Genomic DNA, 20,431 nt, shown 5'->3' on the forward strand with positions numbered 1-20,431 from the left:
TCTGCGTGAGTGAGCTGGTATTTCAGTGTTACTACTTCAAGATGTCCGTGAAGCTATTTTGGGTAATGGCTGAAGTGACTTGTTGCAGGAAGCACTTGATTAAGAGCCCGACGTAGAGAAATAACAAATAGAAAAGATTCACTGAGGAATAATACACACTCAAGAATGAGAGACAGTAGCCTGCCATCGACTGATTTCCAGGTTAGCTAGACACAGGACATGAGGAAATTAAGGAGAGGAGGGATAATCATGATATTGTGGGGAAGAAGGAACACAGAATTGGGCACGGGGGAGGGTGCTGCGGTTCATTCTTGATCACATTTAGGGGGTTCCAGGGCAGTTGTGGGCTGGAGCGATAGCACAGCAGTAGGGCGTTTGCCTTGCGCATAGCTGGCCTGGCCAACTTGGGTTCAATTCCTCCGCCCCTCTCAGAGAACCCGGCAAGCTACCAAGAGTATCTCGCCTGCACGGCAAAGCCTGGCAAGCTACCCGTGACATATTCGATATGCCAAAACACAGTAACAACAAGTCTCAAAATGGAGACGTTACTGGGCCCGCCCGAGCAAATCGATAAACAACGGGAGGACAGTGACAGTGACAGGACAGTTGTGATCTGTCACAGTGCAGGTGACTGTGATATGATAGTTATCATGCAGAGCAGAAATGTTATCATAAGTGAGTATTGGAGCCAGAAGTCACCCATCTGGCCCCTCTTCCTAGAATCTCCCGGCTCCACCCCGTCCCAGGGAGCGTGAGTTTGGGTCATGGTTGCTGTCCCCTGTGAAGATCTTTAACATCCTGGACGTGTTAACTCTTGACAGAAGTTAAGTCAGACACAGGGTAAGGGTTGTTCCAGGAGGCCACGCTCCCGCCACCAAGGTGAGCGACTTCACAGGACTTACTCAGCTCGCGTGAGCATCACACCTGCACTGGCCACAAATAGTGTCACCTCCCAGGAGTGTCCAGAGCTGGACGAGGCACGGTGGGGTCCAACTCCACAGAGTGTTCGAGGCCTCAGCTGTATGCATATGGGGCAGGAGCCGGGGTGGGGGGAGGTGATCCCCAGCAGAGTTCTTCAGCTAAGGACCCCAGGGCAGCCCAGTGCTCTCACCTCAGAGTCGGGGAGGAAAGAAGGCCGTGGCCCTTAGTTCTCAGGATGGCCATGGGTGGGCTGGAGGTGACCACCAGCCTGTGGGGCAAGGCCCGGCTCCTCCCTGTCTGTGTCCAGACTTTGCCTCGTGCTTCCCTGAGCCTAGCTCCGGCCCCGGTCAGTATCACATGAAGAAGCAGTCGTATTTGTCTGGCCCGCAGTAGTATTTTCACTTCCCTGAAGAGTGCTGGGAGATGCAAACCCTCAAGGAACAAGGTTGTGGAAGTGAGTTTTTGTTTCTCCCTGCACAGGATGCCCGACGCCCACCCCTGTAGCGATACTGGCAGACTTCCAGCCACTGTACAGCAGCATCCTTATCCCTCAGGAAGCCCAGGCTGCCTCTGTGTGTGTGTGTGTGTGTGTGTGTGTGTGTGTGTGTGTGTAATTGTGTAATTTATAATAGCTCCTGCCCAGAACATTTATGCCCAAGTCCCTTTCATCTCTCAGGCACAAAGTCTGGGTGCTCCATGGTGGGCCAGGCCATGTCATGGACAAGCTAAGAGCTAGACACAGTCACCACCTCCCTGACCTCCGTCGTGTGTGTGGAAGGAGCCGCAATCGGGCCATTGTGAGGAACAAGCAGGAAGTGACTTCCGGCCCCTGTCAGAGGCACAACTGTTAGTCACAGGGGAAGTTCATGGGCAAGCACAGGAATCCCGGGCCCCAGGGGACAGTCCGAGCATGAGTTGGTGGGACAAACATACCGTCTACACCAGTTCATTCCCAGATCCTCGGGGGAGGGGGGGGCGGGGCCTCACCTCCCTCCGTCGGTTAGTCTGGCTGCCCAGAGTTTAGACCAAAGTGCCCTGCCGGAAAGCCGACAGAACCCTGATTTTTGGAAGAAGCCCAGCAAGGCAGCCACACCTCCTCCCTTCAGGCAGTGAGGAGTGGGGAGGGATGGAGAGGCAGGTGTGAAGCAGTCAGACCCCTGGACTGGGGGTCGGGGCACAGTCGATGTCCAAATGTCCTCTTTGCAGGCTTTGCACCAGGGCATCAGTAGGGTGTGTTCTGTCTCTTGGCCCCCCGGTGGGATTTTTCACTGCTCTCTTCATAGTGTACAAGATTTCATTGACTTTCTTCTTCCTTTTCTCTTCACCTTTCCCACCAGGCTGCGACTTCCCTGGGGCTGGGGACACTGTCTGCAGGGTTTGGGTTCGGATCCTGGGCTCCCGCTCTGGGAACCTCAGTCTGAAACAGGACTTGAGTTTCATTCTTCACCTTTTCCCACCCCGCAGCCAAGGCTGCTCTCTGCTCTTTGCACATGAGTAAGCAGCCTCTGGAAGAGGAAGCTTTGCTGGACTGAATGCAAGGAGACCCTCAGTGCCCATCCTCTGCCCTCCCTCCCCCCACACATACACAGGCGGGTGGCTCCAGCCGTCCCTTCCCCTTCCCACCCAGAGGGAGGTGGATGCAGCTCATTGCTCAGGCCCCATTGTCCCCCGTGGGCATCCCTAGCACAGTCACAGACAGCAAGTGAAGTGGCTGTTCTCTCCCCAGACACACACGTAGCATAGGGCGGCTGGCGGAACCCCGCACCCAACTCTCAGTGACAAGTCAGTAATGGCAAGAGTGGCTGGTGTCACTCCGAAAAGGGACAGACTCAAGCAACACCCCACTGCTTCCCCCCAGAGACCTCCCTCGCAGGGGCCGCGAGTGATGAATTAAAAAGACTCACCTCACCCCGACCCCTCAGTTGGCAACAGCCACACGGGGAAAGCAGCACCGAACCCTGAGACATCCGGGAGTCCTGGCCAGCCCCAGCCAGGTCTCGCCTCTCCAGTGAGGCCGTTAAAGGAACCATGTGGAAGGAGTTTGATGAGGGCAAAAGTAACTGCTGCAGGTGCCAGGTGGTCGGGCATGAGAAAGCTGCTATTCCAGAAGTGATGAACTAATGGGTTTGGTGGGAGAAATACTCACAGTGTGGCTGGGGAGTGTGGAGAGCGAGCACTGCAGGTGGGATGCTTGCCTCATTCATCTTGACAGCTCTGAGCACTGGTTGGGGGAACTTCTGGGTGTGGGGGCACGAGCTAAGAGCCTGGGATTCTAAAACAGGCCAGAGTAAAGGTGGGGGCGGGCTGTGAAGCCCAGGAGTGGCCTCCAGGAGCCTTCCTGGCCCACGGTCACCAGGCTGGGGGGGGTGAAGGCTTCCCCTCAGCTCCTGTGAGCCCTGGTGTGACCCCGTCTCCTGCTGCAGGCCTGGCGCTGGTACAGAAGAAGCTGTGCTCACACTACACCTGGGACGCGGGCGTGCTGGCTCAGGCGTGGCCCTCCGTGGACACGCAGTTCCTGCAGCAGCCGGACGTGGTACAGATGGCCGTGCTGGTGAGTGCCCCGCAGCCCCCCAACACCGCCTACCATCCCACTCCCCCCACCCAACACCCCTGCCAGCTGCACACTGCCAACTCCCTCCCTGCCCTCAGTCCCACCTTGCTGACCTTTCCTCAGCCAGCGCCTCCAGTGTTTTGGTTGTTTTGTTTCGTTAATTCAGTCACCGTGAGATACACAGTTAACAAAGTTGTTCATGGTTGGTTTCAGTCATACAATGTTTTAACAACCATCCCTCCACCAGTGTACATTTCCCACCACCAAAGACCCCAAATTCCCTCCCACCCACAGCCACACTGTGACAGGTACTTTCTCTCTCTCTTCTCTCTTTCTCTCTCTCTCTCTCTTCTCTCTCTCTCTCTCTCTCTCTCTATTTCTATCTCTCTCCTTTGGGGAATTATGGTTTGCAATACAGATACTGAAAGGTTATCGTGTATATCCCTTTACCTACTTTCAACACTCAATTCTTGTCCAGAGCGGTCATTTCCAACTATCATTGTCATACTGGTCTCCTCTATCCTAACTGCCCTCTGCCTCCTCCCCCCAGCTCTTGTGACAAGCTTCCAACCATTGACCTGTCCTCCTGGTCCCTGTTTTTCCTGGCCTTAGTCTCCATTGTCTCATACTATGTTTCCCTACATCCCACAAGTGAGTGCAATCTTTCTATGTCTGTCCCTCTTGTCCTGACTCATTTCAGTCAGCATGATACTTCATCCACTTATAAGCAAATTTCATGACTTCATTTTTCCTGACAGCTGCATAGTATTCCACTGTGTTGATGTACCATAGCTTCTTTATCTAGTCGTCTGTTCTAGCACCTCCAGTTTTGTGGTCACCACATACCAAATGCTGGTGAGCACCAGCCTCTTTGGCCCGGGGGATGCAGGGCAAGCTGTGTTTCAGAAAGGCCCCATCAGGTTTCTCAAGGTGAAGAATTAGGTCCTAGAAGGAGTTTATTGTTTAAACTTTCTATTAAGCGGATCATTTCTTCTTCTTTTTTTTTTTTTCATTTTCTTTGGGAGCCACACCTGCCAGTGCTCAGGGGTTACTCCTGCCTTTACCTCTGCACTCAGGAATCAGCCTTGGTGATGCTTGGGGGACCATATGGGATGTCAGGGATCAAACCCAGGTCAGCCGTGTGCAAAGCAAGCATACTACCTGCTGTACTGTCATTCCCACCCCTGAGTGAGCAAGTCACTCTTCTTGTTGCTCCTTTATATAATTTGTGTCATTAATGTGCTCGCTCTAAAGACACAGTCTGAGGAATAACTCCTAAATGTGCTAATGAGGCTGAAAGGGAAAGGAGGAAGAAGAAGGAAGATGTGGCCTTTTGGCATTCCTTGCATCCCACAAGGAATCCGGGAATTTACACCCACACTTTCATTCCCCTCTGGCCCCGGCAAGGGAGGGTCTCCCACCTCTCAGCCAGCCGCCCTGACACCTCGCCTGCAGTGCCATCATCCAGATCCCTGCTCTGTCTGCCTGGAGAATAAGAGGATCCAAGATCTGAACCCCAACCCTGCAGACAGTGTCCCCACCTTCAGGGAGTATGCAGGGAAAGACGAGAGGAGTAAAGGGGGAAGAGGAAAGTCAGTGAAATCTCACAGATTGGGAAGAGAGCTTTGAAGCCGATGTGGCCTCCAGGGGGCTGAGACAGTTTGGGCCTCTCCCGATGCCCCCAGCCCCCCGATTATGTAAACCCTGCAATGCGGACACTTGGAAATTAGTCACCACCCCACAGCCCAGGTGTCCGACTGCTTCACACCTGCCTCCCCGCCCCTCCCCACCCCTGGCTCCCAGAGGCCCTCACGCTGCCTAGAGGGAGGAGATGTGACTGCCTTGCTGGGGCCAGGCTTCTTCCAAAAATCCTGAAGACCAGACCCAACCTCGTGGCACCGAGAGGCAGTTTCTTGTACTTGGTGACGTTGTACCCAAATACGTGCTCTGTGCGTGTCTGAGAACTCACCCTCAGCACGACCCACGAACATCCACTTGAACCTCTGCCGTCCTGTCCAGCGAACAGTCTCCCCATCTAGAACTCTCACTGCCCGAAAGGAGTTTCGTCCTGAGAGCTGGTCAAGATACTCCTAGTTGCAAAGATGAAACCCCAACATTAAAAAGCATGTGTAGAGCTGCCAGAGACCACCCTCCCCCCGCCCCGCCTCCCCCTCGCAGGCTGGGCACTGTGCCATGTGGCACGACTTCAGTGGAACCCGCATCCTGCTCCGTGCCATCCCGCCTGGTGCCGCAGCCAGAAATAGACGCTGCAACAAAGTACAGGGTAATTCGGACCAGCCGTGGCTCTGTTCTCTGTGCCCAGAGCACGTGCCACACAGGGACTCGGTGGTGTTCTTATCTTCATGGAACTTGAATCATCTGGGGCGCAGGGGGTGTAGGGAGCTTTTTTTTTTTTTTTTTTTCGCTTTTTGGGTCATACCCGACGATGCTCAGAGCTTACTCCCGCAGTGCTCAGAGGACCATCTGGGATGGAACACCCTACCCACTGTACTGTGGTCCCGGCCCGGCATATGTAGCCTTGAGGATAAAACATCAGAGCTTGGGGCTCCAGCCATCCCAGGCATCAGCCTGCGTTCTACAGAAGCCTCAGTTTCCTGGTTGTGAATTGGAGGCAGCCCCCCCTGCCCTTCTTCCCATCGTAAGACTGAGGATGCCGGGAGGGCTCGGCCTGCTCTCAGGGCACTGGCCATAGCCCGTCCACCCAGCAAGCTCTGACTTGGGCCAGTGTCACCCTCAGGCCACCTCCATCCTCGCTCCTGTACCCAGCACAGTTGTGGGGGCGGCCTGGGGGACCCCTGCTCTCAGGATGGGTCAGAGGACGAGAAGACCGCTGCTGGCCTCTTGCTTCTAGCTCTTGGCGCATGAAAGGCACCTTGAGGAGGTGGATGTGGCCTCGGCTTTGAAGAGAAGCAGATTTTCTTCCCAGTGGAGGAAGGAGCCCTGGCAAGAGAAGCCCTCAAACCCTGGGGCTTGAGCAGAGTCACCCCTCCCAACCCCACCCTCCCATCCCCCCCGCAAGAGAGGAAACTTGCGGATCCCTAAGGCCTCTGCCCTTGCTGGGATCCAGCCTCAGGCATTGGGCAGGTGGCTTCAACTTGTGTGCCTCAACCTTCCCACTTGTGAAATGGGGGTGGGTCAGTGCTCATCTGCCTCGAGAGGTGTGGGTGCCACGGCCATCACAGGGCCCCCTTGCCTGGCACAGTGGGAGAGCTCAGCTGGCAGAGACATGCTTGTGGTTAGCCCGGCAGCTCCACCCAGTCAGTGAGCGACCAGAGCAGGATAGGGCAGGTCAGTGACGATCACGGGCAAGGGGCCATTAGGCAGTGACCAGAGAAGTCCAGAACCACATGTGGCCCCACAATGGCTGTGAGCAGTGAGGAGAGGTGGGGTCCACAGGGGAACAGATGCCTGTGGGCTCCCCGACGGGGCGGGAAGCCCTGGCTGAAGCCATTTGAAAATGCTGCTCTTTGCGGCCCCTAAATCCCAAGCCCAGCCTGGCATTCCCCCCACACACACAACACCGTGGACTGTTTCAGTGGGGGCCTCACACCCAGGCACAAGGCGCAGAATTCAAGGCTCATCCTGAAGGAACTACTTACCCTGAAAGCTAAGGTCACCCAAGGGGGTCCCCAGGAACCTGAAGCTCAGATGGTGCCAGGGCGGTGGGAGGGGAGGACCCGTGGCACATGTGAAGGTCAGTCCTGCGTCCAGTCCCTGCAGCCCTGGACCCCAGGTGTGTACGTGGACAACCCGCCCTCTCGGGACTCAGCACTCACGGCTCGGTGGCCCTCGGCTCCAGGGCAGCCCTGGGTCTGGGATGGCGGGTCCAGGAGGTCGTAGTGCTGCTGAGCCCATGAGCCGAGCAACGGGAGCTGCCCCCCCAGTGTGCCCCTTCATGCTGCCTGGAAACCCCCTAAAGACCGTGGGAGGGGCTGGAGCGATAGTACAGCGGGTAGGGCATTTGCCTTGCACTCAACAGACCCGGGTTCTATTCCCAGCATCCCATATGGTACCCTGAGCACTGCCAGGAGTAATTCCTGAGTAGAAAGCCAGGAGTAACCCCTGAGCATCACCTGGTGTGACCCGAAAAGAAAAAAAAAAGACCATGGGAGGAGGATGAGGGAGCCTCTCACTTGACATCCGTCATCTCGTTTCCTTAGCAACCCAGGGGGTTCTGTCCTGCGAGGCAAGGGCACCTGCAGCTTGTGCATCCAGGCCAGGGTCAGCCCTGGTCTGTGCCTTGCAGAAGCGCCAGTCCTCCCCGCCCCATCCCCAGCCCAGCTGGTGGCCAGAAGAGCCGACACCTGGGGCCACGCTTCCCTGGGGGGTTGGGGGGTTGGCGTTGTGACTCATTAGCAAGCACATGTTCTGAGAGATTCATGCTCAGGGCCCTGAGACTTCCTAGGCCTTGGCTCAGTGTGACAGGATAGAAAGTCCCTTCCAGGGTCTCCGTCAAGACAAGCTCGTGGCCATGGAAGATGCTGTTCGGATGACTTGCAGATGCCAGAGCAAAGGAAACCACGTCCTGCAGACAGTGTGTCTTTGTGCCTCGGAGCCAGAATGCAAACCCCTACATCAGGGAGCCCCCAGCTTCTAAAGACAACCCGATTTCAGGGGCTGGAGAGATAGTCCAGTGGGCAGGGCACTTGCCTTGCATGCAGCCGGCTCAGGTTGGATCCCAGCACCCCATATGACTCTCTGAGCCCTGCCAGGAGTGATCCCTGAGCACAGAGTCAGGGGTAAGCCCTGGGCACCACCGGGTGAGACCCAAAAATAACAACAACAAAATCAATTTTTTTATTTTAATGATTAAAAAAAGGTAAAGGCCCTCCCGTTGATCGTCGATTTGCTCGAGCGGGCCCAGTACCGTCTCCATTGGAGACTTTGTTGTTACTGTGTTTGGCATATCGAATACTCTCGGTAGCTTGCCGGGCTCTCCGAGAGGGGCGGAGGAATCGAACTCGGGTCGGCCACGTTGGCCGCTTGTAAGGCGAACGCCCTACCACTGTGCTATCGCTCCAGCCCAGAACTATTTTAGAACATTTCCGATCATTCCACGTTATGTGTCTCCTTCCCCCTGACCAGGCTGCTGTAACCAGCAGCCCCAAGCCTGAATCTCTCAGAACATGCGACTAAGACCCACTGAATTGGGGGGGTGAAGTGGGCTACTGAGAGGTCCTTGATAATATGCTTTATTTTTCAAAGTTCAACTTTGAGAAATTATTCCTAGTAGTTTTGTATAACACGGCTCCCAAGAAAATTTTCCAAGTGACAAAAGCCAGAATGTCAGCAGACGAGGTCCAAGTGTTCTGGACACAGTGGGACAGAGAATCTGAAGCACAGCTGTTCAGGACTTTCTGGCCCACTGGCATGGCCTGCAGTGGTGGTACCGGTTCATGTTTGATCTGAGCTTGTCCCTATCGAACTGTATTGATTGAACCCCCTTCTGCTTTCCAGAACCCATGGACCCCTTTCAGGCATGATTGCAGGGGCCAGAGTTAGAGTACAGTGGATAGGGCACTTGCCTTGCACATGACTGTCCTGGGCTTGATTCCTCACATCCATATGGTCCCACAAATCCGTCAGGAGTGATCCCTGAGCACAGACCTGGGAGATCCCTGAGCAATGCTGGGTGGTGTGTACCCCCATCCCCCCAAAAAAATGGTGAAGTGGGTGGCAGGGGGTTGCAGATGTGGATTGTGAGACAGCTCCAATTTCAAGTTGCCATACTTGAACAACCCCTTCTGGAGCCACCATCAGGACAGGAGATGAAATCCCAAAGCCCCCCCCCCCCCCATCCCCCAGTCAGATCTGAACTTGAACTTGACATCACCACCACCACACCACCACTACCACACACACACACACACACACACACACACACACACGACAGAGAAATCACTGTCCCCCCTGGCACATCCTAAGCCTCCTCATGCTGAGATCATGATAGGATTCGATTATAACTGAGTTGGGTGAGAGTCACATCCTCTTCCCCTCCCCTCCCCTCTCCCCTCTCCCCTCCCCTCCCCTCCCCTCTCTTCTCCTCTCCTCTCCTCTCCTCTCCTCTCCTCTCTGCCCTTTCCTCCTCTTTTCTCTCCTTTCTTCCCTTGCCCATCCACCTCCCCCTTTCTCTACTCCCTTCTCTCCTCACACCCTCTGCTCTCTCTCTCTCTCTCTCTCTCTCTCTCTCTCTCTCATCAGACGTTAATCCCCTCAGTTTGCAGATGATCCTCCTAGGAGAGGGTTGGAGTGGGGTTGTTCGTCGTCCCCTCATTGTTTGTCTCGGCTTTTCTCCTCAGATCAACAACAAAGCATGTGGCAAAATCCCTGTGCCGCATCAGGTCGCCCGGGACCAGGACAAAGTCCGTGAACTTGTTCTGCAAAGCGAGCTGGGCATGAGGCTCCTGCAAGGGCGAAGCATCGAGAAGGCTTTCCTCTCTCCCAGAACCGCGCTCATCAACTTCCTGGTGCAGGAGTGACTGTGTGTGGGCCGGCGGTGACATTGGGGCTTCGGTCAGCCTCCTCCCACCGCAGTGCAGGAGACAGAGACCGGTATTGTGACAGGCCGGCGTCCAGGATGCTCCTCTGGCATCCACCGTGCACCCAGGGAGAGGGGGGCCGGCCGGAGGAGAAACGGGAGGGAAAAGAAAAGTCTCTGATCCTCCTTCCCCAGGGACGGGCAGAGGGGAGCCCTCTGACCCCGCGTGAACCCCCCAGAGCATCGATACTGCTGGTGGGCACTGGAGGGAGGGAGAAGCTTCAGATGGTCCCAGTTTCCCCAGCTGCTGGGAGCTTCCAGGCTTCAGGACTTGCTGGTGAGCCCAGCTCAGGAACCCCGAGGATTTCGTGGGGCCACGGTGCAGGTCAGCCGAGTCTCCTTACTGCCTGGCTCCATGGGGGAGCCCAGGGGACATGCCCAAATCCCCACGGCGTGGCGTTTGGAGTCGGGGCTAGGGCTTGGTGTGTGAGTACTTGCCTTGCATGGCTGAGGCCCTGGGTTCAATCCCCCCACCCCGCAAGTGGATGAAAGTTGCTGAGAACCGTAAGCCCAGCGGTGCTTGTCCCCTGCTGTGTGGACTCGGTGCCCCCCACAGCCCTGTGCCAGGCGCCCACTGGGCCCTTCCTGTCGCTGCATTCCAGGCCCCGGGGGCCAGAGTTTCCTCAGCACTTCTGGCACACCCAGCTGGACGTTGGCAGCGCTTGCCTGGGACCCCAGCTGGCTCCGATCTCAGAGCCCTCCCCTCCTCCCTCACCCCCTCCCCACACACACACAGCCCACCTGGGAGCCTGCTTATGTGGATGAAAACCCAGAGCCGAGAGCTAGGAAGAAGGGCTGCACCCGGGAAGGTAGACCGAGGCCATTGGGCATGGCCTCCTGTGTCCAAGCCCAGCCACCAGGAATGGAGCGTCATTGCTGGTATCAGGGCAACTCTGGCTCATGTGACATCGGCGACAACGAGATGTCCTCCCCACAATTGGCCTGAGCCCCTGGTGAATACTGAGTGGGACGACAGAGGAGTTAGCCCCTTTGAGACACTGAGGAGCAAAGTCCCATCAGAAGGTCCCCCCGCAATTCAGTGGTCAGCAGGTGACTTTTTTTTAGGGGGGGACAGGGGTCAGCAATTCTCAGGGGTTACTCCTGGCTCTGCACTCAGGAATCACCCCTGGCAGTGCTCAGGGAACCCTATGGGATGTCGGGGATTGAACCTGGGTCAGCCACATGCAAGACAAATGCCTTCCCCACTGCACTATTCACTCGGCCCCAGTAGGTGACCTTTTTTTAATGAAATAAAATGTTTCCCATCCATGACTCGAGGGTGTGTGTGTGTGTCTTCAGAGAGCCATCATCTTTGCCTTCCGCTTCTAGGAGTTGGCAGGACCAGCTGAGTCCCTCCTCCTACTCCCCACGCCCCAGCCCAGAGCTTGAAGTCAGGCCTCATTCACAGCACTTGAGTCCTGGAGCTCAGACCTTCTTACCACGCCCTGCCTTGGGCCCAGGAAACCCAGGTTGACTCATCTTAGAGGCACTTGGGCTTTGGTGGACATAAAACGCCACAGGGGGATCCTAACAGGAGACAGTTTGAGACTCCCGGGATCGCAACACAGTTCAGTGAACTCGAACTGTGATGGCTAATTAGCCCTTCCTCTCCCTGCCTCCAGCTTCACTGGAATGAGTTTGGTCTGAGACCAGAAGGAAAGGCAGGGGCCAGAACACTCGGGCAGGTATTTAAAACATCCCCAGAACAGAGCGGAGTGTACACAATCCCATTCCACATTCCAGCCAGTGTGGATTAAATATAAGCAAATGGTCCAGGGACTTTTGGCACCAGCGTGGGCTGGAGGCGGGAAAGCCTTTGCTGGACTGTCTTGTTTATTCCTAAGGGAGGCCATGGGGCCCGGGTTCAGTGGACAGAATGAGTGAAGGTCCTTTTCTCTGCATGGAAACTGCCCTTGTGATGAGCCAGTGAGGGCCCGTGGCTTTGGGACTGGCATGCAGGGCCGGACAAGGCATTTTCACAAGAGGACAAAACTTTTGAAAACAGAAGTTCTTGGTGCTGAAACAGATAATTAATGGAACATTGGACCAGAAAGCTCCTCCCTGCGGGGGAGGGCTGGGCAGTGCGCACAGGGCTCTGTTCACTCCCTTAATTGGGACAGAAACTGGACTGAACAAGTTCCTTTGCCTTATGTCATTGATTTCTCACACAAACCCTCACGGGAAGGAATGATTCTCTCATAAATCTGAAGAAACCCAGATCTGAGATTCAATATTTGCTCAGTTTCCACAGCAAAAAATAAACTGAGGCAAGTGAAGATCCAAACCCACAGCTGCTCTGGCTTCACATCCTCTCCTGCCTTCCCCCACCAACACACGCACACACACACACACACACACACACACACACACACACACACACAGTCACCAGCCCCCTCTCATTGCCTATCTCACTTCAAGGATGAGTCAGGAGAGTTGAGATGCGGGCCATCTGGCCAGGTCTCCGCTCCTACGAAGTCCACATCTGCAGAGCTTGGGAATCCGAGCAGTGCACCCGCTACAGGGGCGGGTGGAGGACGAGCGGCCAAGAGCTCGGTGTGAGGGACCAGAGAGGCAGGACAGCAGGACACTTGCCTTGTACACAGCTAACCTGGGTTGCTCCCCAGCACCCTGTATGGTTTCCGAGCCCCACCAGGACTGATCTCAGGTGTGGACCCAAAACAAAACCAACAACAAAATAAAAGCTTGATGAGGATTCCATGGAGCTGGAAGTGAAGGGGTTGCCCAAACCAGTGGGAGACCCAGGGTTATGCTTATGGGGAAATGGGTGGAGAACATTTGCACAGGGCAGGTGATGCCTAGGAAGCCCCATGGCCAAAGTCCCCGTGGTGCCCCAGTCAATCAAACATCAGAGAAAATGAAATTGATCTCTAAAACCCTAAAACGGTAAGTGAGGGAGATTCCAGGGATCAGGGGTTCATGCTTGTGTGTGTGTGTGTGTGTGTGTGTGTGTGTGTGTGTGTGTGTGTGTTCCCCTTTCTGGCCCCTGGCACCATGGCACACTCTCCTGCTGAAGCAGCCTTGCTGGTCCCCAGCACTAGCGCCGCTTCCTCAGGCCCTGGCACTGAGCCATCTGACCTACTCAGATGCACATCACTGGGAGTGGCCCCAGAACAGACCCCCCTCACCACTGCTTGGAGGACCCCCAACAACAACAACAAAAGGGAGCTAGAGATGGCATAGACAGGCTCCCGCTCCTTCAGGGAATGGTGATAGAGGGAAGAAAGAGCAGGGGAAAGCTATGGGAAGGGGAATAAGAAGTCAGGCTATCAGCAAGACATGTAGAGCTGGGGGGTTTTCCCCCACAAAGTAATTATATGAGCAATTATACATGAGCCCACTTTTTTAGGGGGGGGTCACACCCGGCAATGCACAAGGGTTACTCCTGGCTCTGCACTCAGGAGTTACTCCTGGCAGTGCTTAGGGGCCCATATGGGATGCTGGGAATTGAATCTGGGTCGGCCGAACACCCTACTCACTGTGCTATTGCTCCAGCCCCCTTTTTTATTTTTTTTTTAATTCTCACCCTTACAGAGAGGAGGAAATTTGTCCATCGATTATTAGTTAAGACTTGCTTTTTTTTTTTGTTTCCCCTTTCATTTACTTTGTTTATCTTGTTTACTCTTTTCCTCTTGAATTTTATATTAGAGCATGGAGGGAAAAAATCTAAAAAAAAGAGTTTTGTGAAGCACCAAGTTAGGGACCTGCTGGGACCAGACTTTTCTTCCTTTTCTCCCAGTCTGGTGCCTCTCTGCTCTCAGAATGTGCCTGCAAAGGCACAGACTCTTTTTGTTGTGTGAAGCTGGTGTCTGCACGGCAGCGTGGCAGGTTGGGTACCCCCAGTCCTGGCTAGGGCCTTGCAGCCTGAGACCAGAGCAGGCGGCTGTTCCTCCGTGGACTCTACCCATCTCGACTGGACAGAGCAGTCCAGTAGCCAAGAGCAATAGCTCTGGAGTCAGCCAAGCTTCATTCTATGATTCCATGGTTTTGTCACTCAGTGAGCCTGTGTTCTACTGTGCCAACAGTGATGCCCTGGGGTGGAGGATAATGTGAGATCATGTATGAAGAGCACTTGCACATCATAAACTCCCAGTAGGAACTTTGGGGGGCATGGGGGATGGAGCCACACGCAGCAGTGCGTAGGGTCATTCCCGGCGGTGCTCACGGTACCAGGTGGTGCCAGGAATCAAATCCAGGTGGTGCCAGGAATCAAATCCGGATCTTCACACATGCCAGGCAAGTGCTGTACACCTCAGCCACATCCCTGACCCCAGCCAGAAACATTTTATGATGATTACTAATCTTGCTCTGTAGGAATAGACTGGTGGAGGGTCAGAGAGATAGTAGAAAGGGTAAGCCTGGAGGGTGCTGATCCTGGTTCCATCCCCAGAACCTCATATGGTCCCTCAAGCACCATCAGGAGTCACCTCTGAAAACAGAGCCAGGAGTAAACCCTGAGCACTGCAGATAGCCCAGTCCTCTCACAAAATAAATAGGATGATAATCTAGAATGGGATTTTCTTTGGTCAAGAAGGGGAAGATTAAGGGCACATGATGAATCTCGGCAGGCTACTGAATGTAACCTGCCCACACGGCAGAGTCTGGCAAACTCCCCGTGGCATACCCAATATGCCAAATACCAGTAACAATGATGGGTCTCATTCTCCTAACCCTGAAAGAGCCTTGAATATGGCACTTTTTAAAATCTCAGGGCTAGGACAAAGGAGATGCTACTGGTGCCTGCTTGAGGCAATCGATAAACAACAGGGTGATCGTGATCATGATCGTGATGAATCTCAGATGTCAACCCTGGCCATCGCATACCAGGAAGGGAAAAGGTTTAAGTCTGACCTCAGGGGTGTGGATTCCATTGCCAGCCCCTGCTCTATTTCATGACCTTCACCTGGGCATCCTGTGCTCATGGGTGCCTCCTATCCCCTCTGGAACCTCAATCATGGGGCGGTGATTTACTTTTCTTAGTGCTAAAGATCCTCTTGCTCTAGTGGTGGCCGGAGACTTTAAAGCGCCCACAAGCGCCTGGAGTGGTGGGGCAGAGAATCCAGAAGCTCCAAACCTCTTTCAGGCTCCCCCTTGGCCATCCACATCCACCTAAGCACTCACAGAATTTTGGCACAGGAAGGGATGGCATGAGGTCCCGGCCTGCCCATAGTCCCCAGAGTACCCCCAGTTGGCTCAGCATCACTCCCCCACCCAAAGTCACTGAAAAGGCACTTGGGATTGTTTTGGACACAGAAGTCAATGGAACTGCCCTCATCCCCACTGTCTCTGCCGCTGGCTTGTCCTTGCTGGTCTGTGGTGGTGGCTGCTGGGAGCAGATGACCATGTGGTGTGGGGACAGGAGGAAACCAGAGAGACCTGGGGGCAGGGCAGCTGGGAGCAGCTGGTCAGGCTGAAGCATGGCCTCCCCCAGAGGCAAAGCATCAGAAGTTGCCTTGGGGGTCAGAGCGATAGTACAGTGGGTAGGATGTTTGCCTTGCACATGGCTGACCCAGGTTCAATCCCCAGCATCCCATATGGTCCCCCAAGCACCACTAGGAGTAATTCCTGAGTGCAGAGCCAGGAGTAGCCTCTGAGCATTGTCGGTATTACTCAAAAAGCATAAAACAAAAAGAAGGAGGAGGAGGGGGGGAGGGGAGAGGAGGAGGAGGAGGAGGAGGAGGAGGAGGAGGAGGAGGAGGAGGAGGAGGAGGAGGAGGAGAAAGAAGTTGACTTGGATTTTCATTCATAGGCAGTTTGTGTCCCTGAGGCCTAGGATGGGACTCTGAGGCTGCTCTGTGTGTGGACATGTGGCAGGCCCCAGGCTGGCCACACACATGTCTAATGGACTGGAGGCTTTTTTCTGAGCTGGTGCGGCCTCCTGGGAGAGAAGGGAAGAGGGCAGCCAGCTTCCAGGTCAATCTTTGTGCTGGGCACCATGCCGGGGGCTTCTCAGCAGCCCTCCAGTCCTCATTGGTTGCTTGAGTAGGAATGAGAACCCCTGACCGAAGCCCTGAGGAGTCACACCACCAGGAATTGTTGGCCCCAGGATGCGGCCTCACACTTGCCTCTGTTCACATGGGCTCACTGAAGGATGAAGGAACTGCCTGTGTGAAGGATAGAGGAATTGACTGCCTGAGGGACGGAGGAGCTGTCTCCCAGGAAATAGCCTGCTCTTGCACGTCTTTCCTTCCAGGGAGTTCTCAGCAGGAAGCTGTGGCATCTGTGTGGTGCCACAGACTTGTCCCTCCCCAAGGAGGCTGGTTAATACCTGATTATAAATCAGAATACCCTGATTCTGTTAGTCTTTGGCTGTGGGCACCTCAGGGACATGTTGGGGGAGTGGGGAGAAAGTAGGCAATGACTTCCAGGCATTCTGGAACAGAGATTCTCCCAGTGGCTCAGGGAGAGTTTCCAGAGATGGGCACCCCTGAACCACCAGCATGGAGAGAGGTGAGCACACCAGCCCTGAAGAAGATACGGGAGCATCACCAGGTCACAGCTGAGGAGAGAGAGATGGGGAGAACCTGAGGAGGGGCAGCAGTGTGGCTGGGCCGAGGGTCCAGACAGAAGCCCGCTTCTGAGGGAAGTGGCAGGCAGGCTGGTACTGGAGAGGTCGCCCACCTCAGACCCACCCTTCTGCCCAGAGACCAGAGCTGGGGCAGCCCCGCTGGATCCTGGGCAGCCTGAGACCAAAACTAGGACTCCAGGTCAGAGAGATAGCACAAGGAATAAGGTACTTAGCTGGCACGTGGCCCACCCCAGTTGGAATCTGGGGCTGCTGACCCCCACATAGGGTCACCCAAGCTCTGCTGGGAGTGATCCCTGAGCACAGAGTCAGGAGTAAACCCTGAGCCCTGCTAGATGTGGCCCAAACCCCAAACACACACACACACACACACACACACACACACACACACACACACACACAGGCTCAGAGAGGCTGCAACTTGCTTGACTGGGACCGTGCTAGTAAGCAATGGGGTTTACCACTAATCTGTTCCCCTTCCTCTTTTAGCACCAGCACCCACTCTACTTTATAGGAAAAGTCGGTGCCCCAGTGGGCACACTTCAGCTGAGGAGGAAGTTGCCTTAATGGTCACCACACCCTTTAGTCAAGGAAGGGGCAGGGTCTGGACAGAATGAGGAGCCCTGTCACACGCTCCTTCTTCCCGGGGAGAGCAGACAGAGTGTCTCAGGGCCCAGCTCCATGGGTGACACTCTAGGCTCCCAGCCAAGCCCATGACTGTGGAGACTGGAATCTGGTGGGTGGACGCTGGGCAAGGGGGGAATCCTCCGGGACCGGTGGGTGGGTGGGTGGGTGGGTGGTCACTGCTCCAGCAGTCAGGGAAGAGCCCCGAGCAGACAGCAAAGGCCGGTCCAGTGGGCAGAGAAAGGCCTGAGACTGAAGGGTGGGGCCCGTGAACACCCCAAGGGTTGACCTCACTCCCTCACATCTGCCTCCACAGGAAGGGGGCAGGCATGACAAGGCCCCCTGGGGCAGGCGCTGGCCGGGCCTGCTGTGGAGTTGTGGGCCTGGAAGTCAGCACACATGACTCACCTCTCTGCACCTCAAGCCTCAAGCTTGAATTCCCGCTCTCGTCTGATCTGTGGTTCCCCGGTGCCAATTAGCAGCACCTGCCACTGCCACAGAAGAGGCCCTGCTTGTGTCATACACCAGAAGACAGAGACTCCTGTTCCCAGTCCTGCTCCACCGAAGGGACCAGCCTTCCCCAGGGACCAGCTCTCGTCCCTCCCACACTTCCGCCAGATGGTTGTGATTTCGGCCTTCTTTCCTGTTGCCTCCAAAGAAACCCCAAAGCTGCCAAGCTGACACGTGCTGCTTTGTGACGACGGGAAGGCCAGCTCTCCGGGGTGGTGCCTGTCGGGGACACCGCCTCATGCTTCGGGGGGCTGATTTAGAAAGCACCTGTGGGGCTGGAGCAATTGCACAGAGGGTAGGGTATTTGCCTTGCACGCGGCCAACCCAGGTTCGATTCTCAGCATCCCATATGGTCCCTTGAGCACCGCCAGGAGTGATTCCTGAGTGCAGAGCCAGGAGTAACCCCTGAGCATCGCCGGGAGTGACCCAAAAAGAAAAAAAAAATAGAAAGTAGTTGGGAGATGTCCAGGCTCTGAGCTGGGAGCAACCATTTGCGGGTCCCACAGAGATGTCGGCTCAGCTCTGCACAGTGCCAGGGGAGGCAGGAAACCTAGACTGGGCCTGCGGCCCCCTGAGAGCTGCTTGACCTCACCACAGCGCAGTCTGATGCTTCCCCCACTGCAGTGAGCGATTTGGGCTGACTGCTTCTGTGGACCGAATGTTTTATTTTGTTTGGTTTTGCTTTCCTCTTTTTGGTTTTGATTTGGGGCCATACGGGGCAGTGCTCAGGGCTTACTCCCGGCTCTGGGCTAAAGGATCACTTCTAAGGGCTCTCACGTGGGGAACCACATGAGAAAAAGGCGATCTGAACCTTGCAGGAGCAAGCAGCGAGCTGCCTCTGCCGCCTCCACCGTCTCCATCTCTAAACTCTATTACCCTCCTGTCTGTCATTTGCCTTCCAGGTGCCTCCATTGTCTGCTAGTACCTGTGTTTACGTGTCCCGAGTCAGCAGCTTGCTCTCTTCATTTCTGAAAGCTGCCATGGCCGGTGGCCTTGACCGTCTCCCCACCTCCATCCCTGCCGTTAACTCTGATCTCTCTGCTGGATGCTGAGGCTCCCTGCACACAGACGGGTGAAACCACAGACCCCTGCTCTGTGCCATGGTAGAAAGGGATGATTTTACTCCAAAGCCACCTTCATGGGTGCTATTTCTCCCCCACTCTCCTGGGGTCAACATGAAACTCATAAGTTTGTTCGTGGAAACAGTTGGCAGTAATTTTGGTATTTGCATCACACTCAGCAGTACCCAAGTGCTACTCAAGCTCTGTGCTCAGAGATTGCTCCCAGGAGTATTCAGGAGACTGTGCAGGCACCTTGATGGAACTCGGGCCCCCTTTGGCGCAGAGCCTTCACTCCAGCCCGTTGAGCCATCTCTCCCTCCCGCCCCGTAGTGGCTGTTGGTTTAGGCCACATGGTGTGATTTGAAAGGTAGAGGGAAGCAGGCCTCTCCAGTGCTCCCTGGAGACTTGGGAAATTCTTCAGATTCCTGCTTCTGCAGGGTCATGGCTGTGCATTCTGGGTGGAAACGGGGCAGAATTCTGACGACTTGGCTTTGTTTGGATTCTGGAAACTGTGATCTCAACGCCGTCCCTCCCCTCCCCTCCAGACACCCCCTCTGCACCTACCCTGCAACACACCGCACACATGTTCTCACACACACATACATGCTGTGCACACCACACAACTCCAGGGCTTGCTTGCATTTTTGCCTCGTACTCTGAGGCTGGGAGGCTGGGAGGCTGGGAGGGAAGCATGGGGAGCAGGGCTGGTATCTGAGACAGGGTCAGTGTGGACAGTAGCATGGGAGGCCCCTCTCCTCAGGTGCTCGCTCGGGTGGGGCTGAGTTACACGGTCCCTGCTCTGACAGCCCACAACGATGGGGACTGTCTATTTCCCAAGTGAAAACCAAGCCAATGCTTCTTGCAGTGATGCTCTATCCCCGTAACTGAGTAGGACAAGTGGCCAAACCAGTGAAACAGGGACACAGGCCCCCAGCTCAGCTATTTACTCTCCCCCAAGAACTTGACAGGTGACTGTCTGGGCCTCTGACACCTGATAGTTATCACCTTCTTATTGTGAGGATTTAATGAGAGTTTGGATTGGGTTGGGTTACATTGGTTGATTGGTTGGTTTGGTTGGTTTGGAGGCCACACCCAGGGGTGCTCAGGGGTTACTCCTGATTCTGCCCTCAGGAATCACTCCTGGTTGTTGCCAGGGGATCATATGGATGCCAGGGATCCTTGGTTTGTTCTAGTCTGCTCATCTGTACAGCGGAGCCTTGCTTGTCCACCTTACAATGTGGTCTTGAAGATAGGATGGAGTAAAGCATTTCAACACCCAACACTGGCTAAGGGCTAAGCCTTTAAAACCTCATTAAATCCAGGGCCAGAGAGATAGTAACACCCTTGCATGCAGCAGGCCCAAATTCAATCCTCAGTATCCCATTAGGTCCCTCAAACCCACTAGTACTGATCCCTGAGCACAAAGCCAGGAGTAAGGCCTGAGTACCACCAGGTGTGATCAGAGGCAAACTTCAAAAAACAGCTGTGAAACAAACTACAAAAAACCAGCCGTGACCCACCCAGCAGGGCCTGGATCTCTGCAGCCTCAGAGTGCACCCCTGAAGTGGGTGGGTGAGGAAACACTGTGAGTTCCCCTGCTGGCTCCCAGCCTGGCCTCCACAGTTCGCTCAGGATGGGGCCAGGCCTGCCGCAGGGCACGC

The 20,431-nt window shown here is 55.2% G+C and overlaps 1 protein-coding gene across 1 annotated transcript in view; it reads left to right on the top strand.

Moving 5' to 3' along the window:
* LARS2 (leucyl-tRNA synthetase 2, mitochondrial) overlaps nt 1–10,124 on the top strand; it is a 150,168-nt gene extending 140,044 nt beyond the window's left edge. Inside the window, exons 20-21 of the mRNA XM_056129230.1 lie at nt 3,345–3,472; nt 9,793–10,124. Coding sequence (XP_055985205.1) covers nt 3,345–3,472; nt 9,793–9,972 — 308 coding nt within the window. The 3' untranslated portion in view covers nt 9,973–10,124. The remainder of the gene's footprint in view (nt 1–3,344; nt 3,473–9,792) is intronic.
* The last annotated feature ends 10,307 nt before the right edge of the window (nt 10,125–20,431 follow it).

This window comes from Sorex fumeus, unplaced genomic scaffold (assembly GCF_029834395.1).
Source record: "Sorex fumeus unplaced genomic scaffold, SorFum_2.1 ptg000072l, whole genome shotgun sequence".
Taxonomy (NCBI): domain Eukaryota; kingdom Metazoa; phylum Chordata; class Mammalia; order Eulipotyphla; family Soricidae; genus Sorex; species Sorex fumeus.